Here is a 17,771-nt window from a genome sequence, read left to right as displayed (position 1 = left end):
TTAGGCATCAATTTGAATTTAACATGGGTAAAAAACCTGCTAAATCTTTTTCTTTTTCCTTGCTAGTTCTTTCCTAGTTATTGCAGACATTACCATTACTTTCATCATCACCCAGGTCACTAATGCAAACATCTTTCATTACAGCTATTTCATTCTCACACTCAGAGTGTTCAGGTAAAGATGTCATTTCCTCGTATTTCACAAAGAATAAAGCTCCCTGAGAGAGCTGGGCAGCTAAGTCTCAGCAAGGTTCTCATTATCTCACTGCTTGACCACTGCAATGTCCACCTCACCTCCAATCTTAAGAAATACAAATTGGTTCTGCTCATGCCCTTCAAGACAGGGACAATAATCAGACTGACAGGTCTCTCCCATTTTGTTACATACTAATTTTCTTGGGATTTCTTCCCACTCCTCTCAGCTCACTCCTGAAATACAAGCTGCCTTATTTTCAAAACACTTTACAGTCTAATCCCACTCCAAAAAACACCTTTCCTTCAATACTGAAAGAATGGAGATAGTGTTCAAAGAGTCTAAACCACCACTGCACACTTTTTGATTTTCACAGATGTAATCTTTTTGGGTCTTATGAGGTTGATCCCATCCATGAGATGAATTCCCTGTATCTATCCATAAAATTACTTATTTACTGCTTTCAAAGCTACACTTTTTGCAGTAGAGACAAAATAGGTATCTATTGAGATGCTGCTATGCTGACCAATAATGTCCCATTTTTCTTGTGTCCTCCTATCTCACTATCTGTTTGCTGTCTTCCACTTATTCTCAGCTTCTAAATCATGCAAGTACAAGGCATGGAACCCTTCAACACTGGAACAAAGAGAGGAGGCAAGTGATTCACAAATGTGAAGAGGGCAGAGATATAGTTAGGACAAATAAGGATACCTGTATGTACCACTTTTTTCCCTGAAACAAAGAAACTTTTTTAAATTGACATCCTTTAAAAATGAAAAAAAGAAAACCCAACATCCTAAGTAGTGCATAGCGTAAACAACAGAATATGTGTAACTTAAAAAATGGAAACCCATATTATGGTATGTGCAAATAACAGAATTGATAGTGTTAAGTGATACATCCAGAGGAAATGAGGAAAATAAGTATACATATTATTTGTGGTTTAAAAAAATTAAAAATACTTGTGAGAAACCTTAACCTTAATTATCACATACACAGCTTCAGCTGTGTGTATTCATGTAGGTAAGCACAAACTTTGGCTTATTATCAAAACAAACAAGTGGGACAGCTGGTTCATGATGCATCAGTGATGAGACTACTTGTGTAACTTGGCTGTGTGCTCACAGCCTCAAGCACCCACGTTTTACTGTTGAGCTATTGACAATCATTAATATAAACAGAGCTTACATTAAACTTGTGTCCACAAGGCCTCCAAGTCCTAAGACTTAACCCATGACTCCAGAACAGCTGTTGGTGTGTACACAGTAGTGAGAACCTCATCCTGGACAGGAGTAAGGACTTTCTGATGTTAAATACTAAAAACACCTGCAAAAAACTAACAACTCACCAATATAAAGGAAAAGATGCCAATCAGAAGCCAGTCCCTATCTAGTTCAGCCTACTCCTCTAATCAATACATTGGCAAAAATGCAGCTCAGAGCTAAAAGTAACGGCAATCTACTAAATAAAGTGATTTTTCTGTTAAAAAATAATCAGTCTGCTGTATCTAAACGACTAGACTTAAGCACCAGAATTTTACATAACTTGGGAACAGATAAGCTACAAGGGAAAAATCACAATAATTTTTGATGACTCCTCAATTAGAATATATATAATTTTAGGTATGCTTATGAAACCTTCATTTTATCATCACAGAACAGATATTTCTCAGTAGTTGTACAAATGTTGTCTTGGCATTAAAATTTATTTAAAGGCAACAGATATACACTTCCCTCAGCATCTGCATGATCCAAAATCATAGAACTCGGACAATGCATATGTACAACAGTTTATATAATTACATTGCCTCAAGAAAGTGCATTTATAAGTTTATCCAGGGCACGAATCTCTAATCATGTATTTCTTTGTGTCTATGAATTATTTCTATAAACTGCAAAAATACAAATTCTATACCCATATTTAGTTTGGACATAAAAGTAAAAAAACATCTCTGGTTATAAGAAGTATACAGTATTAAGTTAACTCTTATCCATCTTAAAAATTTGAGGAATCTAGCTGTCACCATCTAAATACCAAGCTTAACCAAGTTTAACAGCATTAGAACATTTGGAATAAAGGGCAATTTTGTTTTTGTTTTCACTTCACTTCGCAGTGCAATGTACTGACTACACTAATAGTCCCTGCTGACTTGAGACAGTGCTTGAGAAAGATGCTATACAATTTGATTCACTTCTGGTGATTAAAGAGAAGAAGTGCTGGAGCAAGAAGGTGAAATATAGATTGAAAAATTAAAACTTAAGCTTTCCATATTTTCTGGATACAAAATAGTGTTTTTTCTGTGCTACTTATAGTGCATTTGTAGTGTATTAATAAAATTTCTATGTGCACATCCAGTTAGAGTAAAAACTTGTGGATATTCTTACTTCAACAAATGTACCTCAGAACCACTTCAAGAACTGGAATTTGTTAATTTTTTTAAACCTACAATAATGAACACCATAAATAATACATTTTAGGAACTGGGATACATGGGTTAATCTTCTTCACCAAGATGAAGATTTAAAAACTTACCAGAATATAGGTTTTTCCATTATCTCCTTTTATGGTGAATCTAAATGTGCTTTTAGCAGAGGATAATTCCAAAAGACACTGAGCAACAATGCTCTGTACAAACTGAGACCTGTTTAAGAATTAACCACATTATTATCTGTTTTCATAGCAACTACAGTCATTCATGCACTACAGGTAAATGAGTAACTCATACTTCAATTCCACTACATCCTACAATCACATTTTATTGAAAGATGGGGCTTCTTTATCTTCCTCTCACTCAACACCAGAGAACTTTTTATTTCCTACAACAGGAATTTTTTTAATAGATCAGGATTCTAAATTGCTTTACACCCTTTATTTTGGCTGACACCAACTGTCAAAGGTTGAGTAGAAGCTTTTCCCCATTATATTTTACACATATGAACACAAAGTTCAGAATTATGCATGTTTCAAATAGAATTCCCAAAAAGAAAGAATTGTGATTAAACCATTGTACATGATACCAGGTAGCTAGATCAAGTTCTGTTTCATCTTAGTCTTAAATTCAAACTGAATTACTTGAAAATTCAAAAGTCTCACTTCAAATTAAACATTTCAAACTTTACTTAATTTAACTTTACATGAAATAGACCTCTGTTTCCATAATTAGTAACCAGGCATTGTGCAAACTTAAAGAGTTCAAAATAAAAAAGTATTTTATTTTGGCTTAGCACCTCAATAGTGAGACACTGTGACAAATTACACACAATCTCCTGCATCACACACAAAGATGAGCAAACAAAACTGCACACGAGTGAATTCAGGCTACTTTGCCTTTACAATGCTTAAATCTGTGATGATTATATAAAATTGCACTCTGTTATTATATGCAATTATTCAAGAAACTACAATATTAGAGCATTTCTAGAATCCCTTCTAAAACGTATGTGATTATTTTGTTACCTTGGTGTTGGACTGAAACCTCCCTCAGCTGATTGAATAACCACCTCAGTGACATAATATTTAACGGTACCTAAAATGAAAAAAATATTTTTCAACTATAATAGAATAACCAACTTAGTAAGATTAGACTGTAAGTCACCATATCACTACACTAATCAAATATTTGTTCAGTAGTCAATTAAGAGGTGCAGCAGACAATCATATTTTGCTTGGGTTTGTAGGAGTAGAAGCAACCATAACAAAAAAAATCTACACTGCCTGAAGAAAACTGCTCCAAGCTAATTACAAGACCAGCAATTTCTCATTCATATTGATCTTTGTTTAATGCTGGGAACAATCATCTTGAAACCAAGCAAGTAAGAGCTCAAGCCAAACCCGAAAGATGAATTGAAAGAACTTTCCTAAAGCACTGAGATCAGCATAGCTTACATAAGTATTTTAGTACCCTCTGCTGCTTAGTAATGCTGCAGTGAATCACTAGAGACAGTTTTAATAACAGCTCACACGGGGGAATAATTTCCTTCTTTGCTCAAAGAGCAGAATGGAACTTCTTTCCGAAAATCACACTCACTCAACGTTAACACTGCATACATTCTGAATTTCAATGTAACTGTTCACCAAAAGCTCCACTAAGACAGCTTTTCACACTAAATGGAAGTATTTGAGGACATAATTTAATCCCCATCAATGAAGGCAGGTCAAAGATGATCATATTGAAGATCTGTGCTGCAAATACAGCCTAACCAGAGGGCCAGCAAAACAGGTTAAGAGTCATAAATTCATTCTACTAAGTCTCAAGGTGTGAACAACTGGAAGATTAATTTGGTCCACAAGTTTTAAGGATGGAAGGGTTTCATCTGATCTCTGTCCACACATACCATTAAAACTGGATGAAAGCAAACATTTCAGAAGGACACTTAATCTGTTTTAAACTCTCCAAAGGCTTGGTAACCCCCTCTCCAGGTAAATACTACACTTTCTAAATTATCTTCAGTGTTAGGAAGTTATATTTTACCTCTAAATTTAATTAAGTCCGCTCCATATTATATGAGTTCTTGGAGAATGGAAGAAAAGACAGTTCAATCTCTCTAGTTCCTCAGCCATTACCCTGAGTAATGAATTAGTGCTACTGCTACAAGGGTATTGGGAATTCAGATGTTTGCTTGCAGAGGGATAGAAACTGTGATTTCCCAAGAAAAAATCATACAAGTAAATGTGGATAGAGTTGGGGGAAGGAATAGCCCATTGGGGAATCTCAAGGCTGAACCTGGTCTCCACAGCTACAGCACTCTAATCGTGCTTTATCTTCAAAACACTGATACCTACTCATGAGGAAGCACCAAAGCATGCCAGTCTAAGTTTGCTCTCTAGTCTCTTTTCACAGAGATGGTTCTGCCTAGACTTACATTATACTTCTCTTTTGTTCTCTGAACTCTACCAAAATCTCCAGCACTACTGAAGAAACATGGCCAAAACAATGGAAATCCTATCTAACTTCAGCCATGTGCAGAGTCCATACCACATCCCTGCACATTGACAGTGTTTGCCTTTCCCCACTCCCACTGATCTATTACTCATGACCTTGTTATTCATGCTCTTTTCCCAGCACTCCTTTCCCAAAGTCACATCTTGCTTTGAGGGCTTTCAAACATTGTACCTTAAATTTGGTTTCATTAAAGCCTGTATTGTTCAGATCCCTGTACAGGACAATCAGAACATTCTGTAACAGAGGACACAGAAGATCTTCTGTCCTGTCTCACCTTATGGCATTTCTTAAACAGGCTTTGCATTTTCTGAGATGCTTTTATATTCACCAGATCTCTGAACTGAGGCAGGCTCACTCTGACTGACACAGTGGAAGAGAGGGAGGATGAAAGAATGAATCCTGCTAATAACAGTCTTATCATTGCTTCTCTTCCAAGAACAGCTGAATTTTAAAAACAACCAGACACTCTTCTTTACAACACTTAAGGTAAACCCTGCTGATCCAATATAATTACAGCTTTTAAACCGATAATCCCATCAGCTCATCATCAGATGAAGCATAACCTGTTTCTTTGAATAGGCTTCCTCCCCACAAAACCAGGCTGACTGTTAGCAATCTTCAGCTTCTAGATGTGTTGATCAAGTTCTGAATTTACCTTTCACTTATTCTGTAGAACTGACAGGAAGACAAGCAACCTGTAATTTCTCAAATCTTCACTTTTACTGGGATTCCTAGTAAACTGGAATCATGCATTGTGCCTTCCAAAGGTTTGGAATTAGCCAAATATGCCACAGAAATAAGGATAATCAAAATTCCTGCTGAAAGTAATTTTCAAGGTCTAACACAGGAAGCAACAACAACTTCATCTGTTCCAGAAGGGAATGAGACAAACACACAGGAATTAACACTGCACCTTATTGATAAACTATTTTCCTTCAGTGTTTTTAACCTCCAGTGTCCAATGGCTGATGCAGTTAAGTCTAGTTGTGTTTGGACATCTCATACCTGATGAAACTGTTTCTCCCAGCATTGTCTTGCAGCGCTTACAAATTACTCTGGTATTTTCTTTTGACTTCTGTGGGACAAAAAAAATAATCATTTAAATGTCACTCAGATATTCTGAAAATGGAATGCATAGCTTAGCATAATTTACAGAGCAGACAGGAAACTTTTTACTTGTTTCTGTCCTCTTTGTGTTTACATGCACACATATTTGCCTTAACTACTTCAGCTTTCTACACTTGGACTTGTTTGCATGTTTCATACTAATGTTAAAATCTGGCAATATATCCATACAGCACAATCTGTAATGGCTAACAGGAGAATCTTGTAATCTTGAGTGACTGGATAATAAAACAATAAGCTAAATTTGATTGTGCTAAGGGCAAAATAATGCATCAGAAATTAAGTACTCCCTAATACATACATAAAATAGTATGCTGCAATGTGACTACCATTACTCACTAACAAGTTCTAGTAACAGTTCACTGTGGACAGTTTTACAGGAGTTGAATACCAGTTCAACGTTCAGCAGAGAGCAGAAAATGTCTGCAGATTATTTTGAGTTACTAGGAAACAGCAGAAATACACAACACAGCATGATATGCCAGAAAGGTGCAGTGGATTCTGTTCTTGAACAACCCTTCTCCCTCTATTCAAACAAATACAGAAAAGGTATTGACAAAGAGTAACTGTCAGAAGTGCAAAACAGTTTCCATATGTAGCATGAAAATACATGTAACAGGAGAACATATGGAAGACAGAAAACTGAGGGGTATCATTGAGATACCTCAAATCACAAATGTTTAGGAAAAGCTGAACAGAAAAAAAACCAAACATATGCCCTCATAGCTCATGCTATGAAATTCCAACCCTGTTTGTATCAAAAAAACAGGAAGGCATTTGTCACACGATGCATAATACAGTTTAGTACTCACGATAGGAAAGCATTTTTCATATTAAAAGTATAAACAAGTTCAAAAAGCCTTCATAAGTTCAAAAGAAGCAATGTCATCAAGGGTCTATTAAAAACAAAAAATGCAGATAAAAATATCTAGTTCAAGGAGTCTCTACACTCTCCAGAACATCACTGAATATTTGCCTTAGCTTTATGTATCTATTACCGCCCTTTGAAAAAGATCTCACATCTAGATGAAATCTACCCTACTAGACTCCTACTAATTACAGTGTTAATATTTAAATTCAATACATCAAACAAGCAAGCACAATTCTTACTTTAACCCAAAGTCTAAACTTCAGAACTGGTTCTGTGTGGGCTTATTAACCTGGTGTAGCAACTAGAGCTCTGATCTGAAAGCAGTACACTTATATATAACCTTAATGATGGTAAAAAACAGAGAATCGAACTAAGAGCCTGAGAGCTGACTATGTTGGAAGTACAGTCCCCTTGTTATGGAGATCAGGAATATAATCTGATTCATATATATGCAGTTATCTCCTTTCCCAATACCTACCTTGCTAGTCCTCTCAAACATATGCAGTGAAATTACTTGCTCAGTGTGAAAAGCAAGGATAAACAGACAAGGTTTTGTGTAAGCCAGTGTTTCAGACTGGTACAAATACTGCACAGGACAAGTGCAGAATACACACTACTTCCTTGAAAGCTACAACTTGAGTATTTTTTTCTGACTATAGTTACAGGCGCTGACTGAGAACTGTGCCTAAAAACATCACTAACTCCTTGTATCATGCTTCAATGGAAAAAAGGATAGTTTTAGCTCAACTAATTAAAACAATTTATCTGTTTGACAACTTGCAGCTGCTGGCAATCTGCAGATGCAGGTGGATCACAAGCCTAATAGTTTCTGTTCCTATTCCAAAGGATCACTGATATGGTGTCAGGAAAAATATTTTCCCCAAGAGATACTATTAAGATGCTGCAAAACCATGTGACATTTAAGAACTATGTTACACTGGAAGACTAATAGATGTGAAAAATATGTTTGCAATGGACGGATGCTGTCTTGGTCCCACTGGAGTCTGGAAAAGATTGTTTAAGCATCTCTGGTACATTCCTGCTACTATTTTGGTCATAGGCAAACACTTTCCAAAGAACTGCAATGCAATTAAAAAGGAACTTTCATACTGGGGCAGACTGCAACACTATTCTCTAAAATGAGAACATTTATGCCAATAGCAATCTGTCTTGCCTGTAACTTTCTATTACTCATATTATGGAAGAAATTTCTGCTTCAGTATGAGGGTTTTTTTCCTTATTAGTCTAGCTTCTGCTGGATCTAACAGTTGTGCTCATTTGCTTGGCAACTGAGTGATGCTGGAAATAAGCAAACACAGAAATGAGAACTCATTGCAAGTGTGAAAGATGTAGAAAAAGGGATTGGATACAAACAAAGAACAAATTCTCAACTTCGATGCAAGTATAAGGAAGCAAACATGAAAATTCATCACACTAAACTACTATTGTGTGCCCCAACATAAACCAGCCTCCTCCCTCATTCAAAAGTTCTGTTGTTATCCTGGTTCAACCAACATCTCAATAAAATCTTTGTTCCACATCCTTTTATTACGTTTCTGCTTCCAAATCAATCCTTTATGCACATTCTCTTTGATCAAGAAGTGTGCAATATGAACTCCATGAGCCCTGCCTCTTCCCATATTTATTCCTGGTGTTCTAAGATCTCTTTTAAGACTACTGAAATGTGAGAATTCATTTTGGCAACCACTGGCAGAAAGCATTGTCCTCTTGAGAATTTGGTATCATCTACTCCACTTCCTTCTTAAGGAAACTTAGAAGAAATAACTCCACTGTCACAGAGTTAAGCCAAATTAATCTGCTTCTGCCATGCTGATACCTTTCCAGCATATCAGTCCTTATTTTCCTCTCTGCATATTCTGTTTTTCAAAGAACAATGGAACAAGAAACCAAAGGGACCAAGCTGCAAGCCTTGCAGATAGGGACCACAGGACAGAACTGCTCCCCACACAGAGGGGTTGCTTGGAGCACTGCACCAACAGCCACTGAACTGTGAGAATCCTGGTGATTCTTCCTGGAGATAATACATATCACTATAAGCAGCAGGTAGAAATCAGGCAGTCTGCTTCTCAAGAGATAAAATGTTTCATGCTGGAAATCTCTACAGAATAAGCCATCAATTTTTACAGGCACAAATCGCCAAGGCAGCAATGTACACAGTTTAATACTTCGAATTGCGAGAAAATACAGCATGTGTAGGCCCAACCCTTGTTGTACAGGGTAATCTACTGCTTGTTTGCATTTGCAGTACAAATGTTCTGGCAGATGTTCTTCCATGGCAGAAGAAAAGATCATTGCTTGAATGGATGTTCTTCTGGCAGAAGAAAAGACCATTGCTTGAATTTTCATACAAGTGCTAGATGTCCAAAAGTAAAGCACTGAACTGTCTTTCTTCATGGGTTTTATCCCACCACTGAAACATAAGCACCAACAAATGGTGATGGGCAACATCAAATTTTGATGTTTCTAAGCCAAATGACAGCCTTCTTTGTACAGACTTGGTTGATGAATCTATCCTACCCTGGAACACCTCACAAACATCAACATGAAGAGCTATAATATAGGATGGCAGGTTCCTTTCACTAGACAGAGCAGTCAAGCAAACTCAATTTCCTTACTATGCTTTAAGAACCTAAGTCAGCCACATCTAAATGCAAAGCACGCATTCTGATATTTTCAAGTCTTTCTAAAACTAAAAAAAAAATAAAAAAAAATAAAAAAATCCCACTTCTCTTTAATCATAGTCATGATTATGCCTCAAGTCACCGTGTAAGAAAAAAACAATTGCTACTTCAATTTCCACCTCATTCTCTGCTCTACTACCCTTTAACAAACACCTAACCCATCACAGTTATTAATTTACTGAATTCTGATTCAGTCCTTCACTCATGATAATTTTGGGGGAAAATATCTGGGTTTAGAACTACGTAATTAAGCAGTTTCTGTTTCTAGTACTAAATTCTACTCGCATACTGAGGTCAGTATCAAGACTGTGGTGTGAGCTTTAGAAAATGTAAAACATAGCCTGGAATATTTTCTGGCTTCTGTAGAGTTGAATATCAAGAACTCCCTATTACCTTCAGACCAGTTCTGTAATACATACAAATTAAATAAACTAGTTTAAAAAAAGTACTTTACAATGAAAAAGTCCAAATAACTTCACCTAAGAACTATTTCAAGAAAATACTTTACCAAGTTGGAATCACTCTGTGAAACATGGTGTCCAGCCTCTGAGCAGCACACGGGAGATTCAGGTACATGTGATTCATTTCTTGAATTCAACAGAAGAAAAGTGTCTCCAACAAAACAGTCACCATGCTGAGGGTGCAAAGTTCTTCTGGCAAAGGGGTCGGGGTGACAACACCACTCTTCAACTAAATCACTCCAGTTTTCACTCGGTAGAGGAAGAACTCTGAGAAATTTCCTTAGAGGGAAGAGAAGACAAATACTTCAGTTATGTTACAATTCACTTCTAAGTCACTTAAAGAGAGTTTAGGCTTCCTACAAATAGTGGGGGAAGTATGGCATTTTCTCAAAAGGAAGTGCTTGACTCTCTTTCCAGCCAAAGGCACTTTCTTTGGGTATATTCTGGGAAAGCAATTGCTGATTTTCCTGCCAAATCTGTGATGAAGCATTTCCCAAGGGTGAATCTTCAATGATTTTAAGGCAGAATTTAACACAGTCCTCTCTTGAAATGAATCACATGGCAAAAATAAAACAGTTCTACCCAGTCATGAAAAATATGACAATGAGCATTTGCAACTACATGTATTATTACTTCTTGTACTGTTCCCTTGCATCAAATGTTGCTATAAAACCAATAGAAACAGACTCATGCCACAGCAAGATTCAGCATGTTGTCTCAGATACAAGACTTGAAAAAGCTAATACCTGAAAAAAATACCACAGTGCATCTTCAATAAAAAAACCCAAACAAACAAAACAACAAGCAAAGGATAATTCAATCTTAATTTAGATTCAGATACTCGGATCTGACTTTAAGAAGTCACATACAAAAAAGGCAAATCCCATCCTCCTGGGTAGCTGTATGGACCAAGGATACTGTTTCTGGAAAAATACTTTGTTTTCATTATCAGTTGTATTGGATTTGCATTTTCTGCTCTCTGCCTAGTTTCCTTGAATGGTTACCCTATTTTTTCAGCTGTCGCCAGAAATCTTCACCAGAGTTTCTTGATTTTACTCCTTACTTAAAACTTGCAAATACAACTTTGCTTATGGTGCTACTTTGCAAATAAAAACACAGCTGCTAAGCCAACAGTTAGACATCCTCCCTCTCCTGCAGCTCCCAGACTAACATTTTCTGAAGATGTCATTTCTTCTCACTGTAGCTTCTTGGCCCTTTTAAATTGTTCCGTGGGTGAAAGAAAAATGTTTCACTAAAAAAAATCCCTTTTATCTAGATACACAATACATTTTAAACTCTGCTTGCTCCACCTGCAGATGAAAGTTGGAATAACTGATCCTCTGATGCAGCTTTACCAAAACTAAGATCACCTCTCAGCACTGCCCATGTTTGTCTTCATTTTCTGTGGTCTTATATATTGTTTGAGATACTACTCAATCCTGCCAAAGTGACAGTTTAGTTCTGATGTTGGTCTAATTGATTCTTTACAATTAGTTCCAGTGCCTGGACTCACACTACAAAAAAGTCTTCCTGTATTGCTTTTTACACAATAGTAACAAAAAGCTCAGCAATGTTCTTACAAGGGAAAAAAAAAAGACATTACCATAAGCTGCAGACTCATGCTGTCCTGTTTCATTAAATCAATGTTTCTTTACTCTCACAGTCTACAGCATAAAGATTTTCACTTCTTTTCCAACAAAAGCAGTTTTTCCAACCAGTAGGAATTTCCTAAACAAACTCCTCCTAACTCTGAGCTATACAGAGAATAAACCATTTCCACTGTATTTTAGGCTTTTGCCACTCATGGGTGGGAAGCCATATCCTGGGTTACCAGAACTGGAAAAATGTAAAACTCATAAAAACAGAGCCTTCCTAAAAAAACAAACAAACAAAGCAACTTGAGGCTACTAAATAACATGATAAATCCTAGAAAACAGGGTGATTTATCTTTCCAAACTTGCTCCTAATAACAACTGAGTTTGTACTTGAAAATAGCCACCGAGGCTGCATTCACAGTCAGAGAGTAACAAACAATGCTTAGATTGGTACCTTTAGGAGTAGCTTTCTCCTGAAAGTGTCTAATCTAGCCAGGCTGAATCTCCTGCTGTAAATAGTTCCCAGATTCCAACCAGAAAAGTAGGTGATTAACTTATTTTTAAAAAGTTTGAAGTTGAGCACTAGTCTATAAAAGCCCTGCTGTAAGGATATAACTCTTAAATGATCTTCCAGTCTAAGGTAAGTGTTTGACCATAGAGACCCCTGTAAGACTGGACGAAGAAAAGTAAACCCAAATGTCATTATTAACTAATACCCAGTAATACCATTCTGTCTACTGAAAATACTGAAAACTGGAAGTAAAATGGACTTTAGACTTTTAAACATATAATAACTGTTCAGTTCTATCAGAGAAAAAGAAAAACAACTGCATTTCTTTAACTGCAGTTTCCATTATTTACCTATTAAAAAATCTTGGGACAGCTCAGCTTGTCAGTTAACTGTCAGGCTTAACACTACTTATGTAGGAAAAGTGTAATTAGATTTCCCCTGCCATGAGTTTTTCCATGGAATATTTGTGCAGTACCAATTATTATTTGTTAAATTCAGTCTCTCCTGTCCAGCTGACGAGGGGAGTGATAGAGCACCTTTGGTGGGCACCTGGCATCCACACACCACAAGCCTTTAAGAATATCTTCATGACAGAAATAAAGTCTTAAAGACTTATTATATATATGAGGTACACTTAGCCCAACTGGAAGGAGAGAAAGAAAAAAGAAAGTATCCCTAATTCTTTGCAGCTCTTGCATGATGGAAGAAAAAAAAATCTAATCATTTTCTCTAATGTATGTAATGTGAGGGCAATTGAAAAGAATGAAAGAGCATAACTCTCTGAAGAGCTATCAGATTTATGGAAGGAAACAGACTGAGGCAGAGGATTTCAGAAAATGTATAGAGTAAATTTTTGTGCACCAAGGAAGGATTATTTACATTTAACCCTTTCCTAGTACATTTCTTAATTTAACCTTTAAAAGGAAGACTTCCTATGCAGTCTCTAACAGCAAAAAAATAAGCTTTAGAATAGGTTTGGGGTGGTTTGTTGGTCTTTTTTTTTTCTTTCATTTTCACCTAGATTCCTCGTGCTTCAACTGAAGATTACTGCCACCCTCTTTGCAGCAACTTCCTAAATATTGGAACAATCTTATGTCTTCTCCACAGCCTTATCTACACTACCCCATTTATTTAAATTTCTTCTTAAAGGTATGATTTTCTAGATCTCAGGTGTTTCTTATTACAGACCCCTGCTTAGTAATTCAGACTTTAATATGCTCTCTTTCACACAGTTCTGCAATTTCCTTTCAATCCTTCCACCTTTGCTGTCACTGTCACACTTAATTCTTCCTGGAGAGAGGAACACATGAATTTTGTAGCTGGAAGTTCTGACTATGCTACTCTCTTCCTTTTGTAAATGCTGGAACAGAATGTGTTGGATACACTGGCAGCTCCACTTTTCTACTCGTGTCTTAGGTTTTTTTAGTGGCAATATTCAAGGGATTCAGAGGCTTCCTCCAAGGAGAAATGCCAAGTAAAAAGGCATGAACATGCATTCTTTTTCCTTTCTCAAAAATTCTGCTTGTGTCACATTACAGGATGCAGAACCAAAAGATTTAAACTACATGGATATGAATTTGATGTGCTGAAATTCAGGAAAATTCCCACTCAGAGATGCAAATATAAACGGGCAACATGTTTTGAAAGCAAATGTTACTGAATACAAAGTTTCACTACTTTACAAATGTATCAAAATAAGAGTTATTACTAGACTTTCTGATGAGATATTTCAGAAGAGAAAGTTAAGAAATCATCATTCAGTTACATTCAGCTAGCCATAAATCTATACCTATGACAAGAAAGTAACAAATTTAGAGAATGGGACTTATTTGTATTACTGTTTTGAGTACTAGGAGCCACACAGATCATAAAAGGCTGTAAGTACATCTCTAACAATTCTTATATATTCAGCTGAAGCCATCACTATTGTTCATCAGAAGAGCTAGACAATGCAGCACCATTTTATTAAAATTCTCATTCACTCTGCAGACTTTTTAAGGAACAGAGATAAGGACGAGTCACACAGCTAAGACATAGTTCCTGTTTCCCAAATTTAGCATCCCTGAATTATGTGGAGGCAGGCTTTGCTTAAAAGATAAAAGGAAGCTGTGGTCAATATCCCCATTCTGAGCAGCCACTTTATAATTACAGGATGATGACTGAAGGAAATGTATAAGAGACTGAAAAGAACTGAAAAGGATACCTGAAATACAGAGAAAGAAAGAAATCAAGGAGCAAATGAATAAACATCTAAAAACTGCTTCAGGTAATTTTGCTTTTTGTCATCTGCAGAGCTTCAAATGTGTTCTTGTCTACCAGTTTCAAAATAAATACCTTTTAGCTGTCTCAGAGTACACAAAATAACATGAATACCAGTCACAATGGCATTTATTGCTATAAATACAAGACACTGCAGTACTCACCGGTCGTTCACTACGATGTCACCACAGGACTGACAGTAAAAGATGTAATTCTTGTTGGGTTTCAGGCTTTCCCTCAAAGTAAAAACCACATCTATAGATGGAAGGAAATATATTAATCTTCAAAATAATGTAAAATTTTCAGTCACTTGTACAAAAAACTCTTGCCAAATACCTCAAACCAAAAAGGAAAAATCTAACAGACAAAGAAAAAGGCTGACATTTTAAACACAACCTTAATTTTTTTAAAAGCAAGTATTTAGATTTAGGAAAAATTTGTCATCTCCACCTCATGCCCCATATTACTAAGTAGGAACTGTATATGTGAATAATTATTTTCAAGGTGCAAATCCTCTTTAGAAGGGAAGCTGATATATTGATATAATTGAAAGGATTATAAAAATCAAATTCAATGCCACTCTTTTGTAATGATATTTCTGACAATCACTGTATCTGCAATATGAGGGGACACACTGATATGTTACACAAATAGTCAGGATGGGGAGCAGGGTCAGGCACTAGTTTTACATTTTCAGGCAGGTAAGAAACCAACCACTGTGGAACCACTCCAGGAAAAGATAGTGAGCAACGGCCTCTGCAGGCCAAGAAAGCAAAAAGAGTCTCATAAAAGGCAGCTCAAACAACTTCTCCAAAGTAAAAAAAAGAAGTTATAAAAGTCTCCCTAAATTATCTGGCAACATTAAGTGGAAGGAAAATAAAACTTAAAGCCTAGTTCTAGGTATGAATATGCTTTGCATCACCCACTTTCTCAAAATTAAAAATCAAAGTTTACTCTCAGCACTGACATTCAGTATTTGAAATTTAGGATACAATCAAAGAGAAAAGTACTTTAAAACATTCCAGAATTTCAACTATTTTGCATAATAATATAAAACATCAAAGGGTAACTAAGACTATCCAATATACATGTTGATTACCACCTCGTTCACATATTTATTTTTCACTAGCATGACTTTCCAAGGTTGATTTTTAAAAGTACATCGTTGGTCTTTTGAAACATGTCTTGTTAATAGGACACATTAAGTAATTTTAGTATAACTGAGTTGTCAAAGCACAGGCATAATTACAGATTAAAGTACAGATGCCATCTCAGCATACCAACAGAGTATTCCAATGTGCTTCTGGTGTTGCATTACTGTATATTATGTATTTTATCATCCTTTTCTACTTTAAAAGCTCAGAATGGCAATTGTGTGATATTTAATATATCTTTCTGTGTCACATCGTATGAAATGAATCCAAACATATTGGGCTTGGATGCCAGGATGAAAGAAAGCAACAGCTGTACTCTCATGCCTTCTATTTATTGCAAACACATCCTAGACCTGAATTAGCATCATGGAAGTAAAGAAGGTAACTTTGCAGATATTACCTGTGACATTAACCTCTGAAACCCCAGCTATGAGAATAATGGGTCCCAACACAAACCCTTTCTGATTAAGTGATTAAGGCTGGATAAGCATAGCGGTTGCCTGGATGAATCAGATTACTCCATTACCAATAGGATGGGGAGGAATGGGTACAAATTTAAAGAAAGAGAGTTTAGGTTAGATATTAGGAAGAAGTTCTTTACAGTGAGAGTGGTTAGACACTGGCACATGCTGCCCAGGGAGGCTGAGGATGCCCCAACCCTGGCAGTGTCCAAAGCCTGCTTGGGGAAGTCCTTGAGCAGCCTGGTCTAGCGGGATGTATCCCTGCCAATGGCAGCGGGAGCTTGCGACTAGATGATCTTTAAAGGCCGTTCCAACCCCTTAGCATTTTATCATTCTACGATTTTCACCTACCAAATGCGGAACAGGAGAGAAAGAAAATCACTTTGAAGTACTATGGGGAAGCACAGGAGGGGAGAACTGTGAGCAGATCCCAAACACACCTCGTTTCCCTTTCATTACGTCATTTTTGCACTTTCAACTTCTAAAACTGACAATTCCAGAGGGTGTTTGCCCTACAGAATCCACACTTCACAGCCTCTCTCAGTTAAACCTCCTATGTCCCAGGTCTCCCTCCCCCGTTTCGCAGCCCCTGCCCCTGCCGGCCCTCACCGGCGGCAGGCGGCGGGCGGCGCAGGCGCACGCGCAGGTGCAGCCCGTCCCCGCGCAGGCGCCGGAGCCCGCGGCACGAGGACGGCGCCAGGCTGACCCCTGCCGGCAGCGCCGCCGCATCGCAGCTCCCGCCGCTCCTCACTTCCAGGGAATCCGCGCACACCGACACCTCCACCGGCGCGCTGGGGAGCTCCGCCGCCGCGCTGCGGAGGAAAAGCAACGGGTATGCCTCAGGAAGGAGCTGTCGGGGTGCGCTGCTGCTTTACACAGGCCGGCCCGCAGCTCCCCCGCAGCCCCAGTCGCGCCCCGAGATCCACGCGGTGAACGAGGAGCAGCCGAGAGAAACAGTGCACCGTTCTCAGGAAAAATTTATTTGCACAGTAGTGCCGAGCCGAACAAGCAGGGGGAGGAGCCCGCAGGCAACCCGGTCCCCGCGCTGAAGGCTAAGGACGCCGAAAGCCAGACCCGCCGCGCCCCCCGGCTGCCCCGCACGGCCCGAGTGGCGGCGGGCGGCAGCGCCCCGCACTACCGGACAACCAGCAGCGCGCTCTGTGTCGCCCGCCTGATCTCCATGAGGAACGCTGCCGCCATGCCGGCACCGCGCAGGAAGCGGCCGCCCTCCCGCCGGCGCAGGCGCGGCGCCGCCCCCCGCCCGTCACAGCGCCGCCTGCGTGGGATCACAGAGTCGCCCCTAACCACATCACCCAGCGCTGCATTCGGGCGCCTCCTCAACACTTCCAGGGATGGCGACTCCACCACCGCCCTGGCAAATCCTCTCCAGCCCTTGACCGCCCTAGCGGTGGAAAAGATTTTTATAAGGTCTAATCTGAATGTCTCCTGTATCACTTTAAGGGCATTCCCGCTAGTCCTGTCACAGTAGGCAAGGCAG

General features: G+C 38.3%; 1 protein-coding gene across 8 annotated transcripts in view; it reads right to left on the bottom strand.

Annotated features, from left to right (window-relative positions):
- The window catches only part of UBE3D (ubiquitin protein ligase E3D), a 78,612-nt gene extending 61,070 nt beyond the window's left edge, over positions 1-17,542 (bottom strand). For 3 of the 8 annotated variants that reach the window (XM_071444033.1, XM_071444041.1, XM_071444026.1), the window contains exons 1-8: positions 17,412-17,542; positions 16,883-17,085; positions 14,823-14,913; positions 10,341-10,572; positions 6,140-6,209; positions 3,649-3,718; positions 2,725-2,833; positions 1,381-1,440 (exon numbers count right to left, since the gene is read on the bottom strand). In XM_071444033.1, the coding sequence (XP_071300134.1) occupies positions 1,381-1,440; positions 2,725-2,833; positions 3,649-3,718; positions 6,140-6,209; positions 10,341-10,572; positions 14,823-14,913; positions 16,883-17,085; positions 17,412-17,473 (897 nt within the window). In that variant the 5' untranslated portion in view covers positions 17,474-17,542. The remainder of the gene's footprint in view (positions 1-1,380; positions 1,441-2,724; positions 2,834-3,648; positions 3,719-6,139; positions 6,210-10,340; positions 10,573-14,822; positions 14,914-16,882; positions 17,086-17,411) is intronic. The other 5 variants (XM_071444017.1, XM_071444059.1, XM_071444048.1 and 2 more) reach the window with 3 other exon arrangements.
- Between the last annotated feature and the right edge of the window lie 229 nt (positions 17,543-17,771).

The sequence above is a fragment of the Agelaius tricolor genome, unplaced genomic scaffold (assembly GCF_023055355.1).
Source record: "Agelaius tricolor isolate 1412-34295 unplaced genomic scaffold, bAgeTri1.0.p SCAF_1, whole genome shotgun sequence".
In the NCBI taxonomy this organism is placed as follows: Eukaryota; Metazoa; Chordata; class Aves; order Passeriformes; family Icteridae; genus Agelaius; species Agelaius tricolor.
The sequence above is the reverse complement of the archived record's forward strand: the minus strand, read 5'-3'. Positions and strand labels throughout refer to the sequence as shown.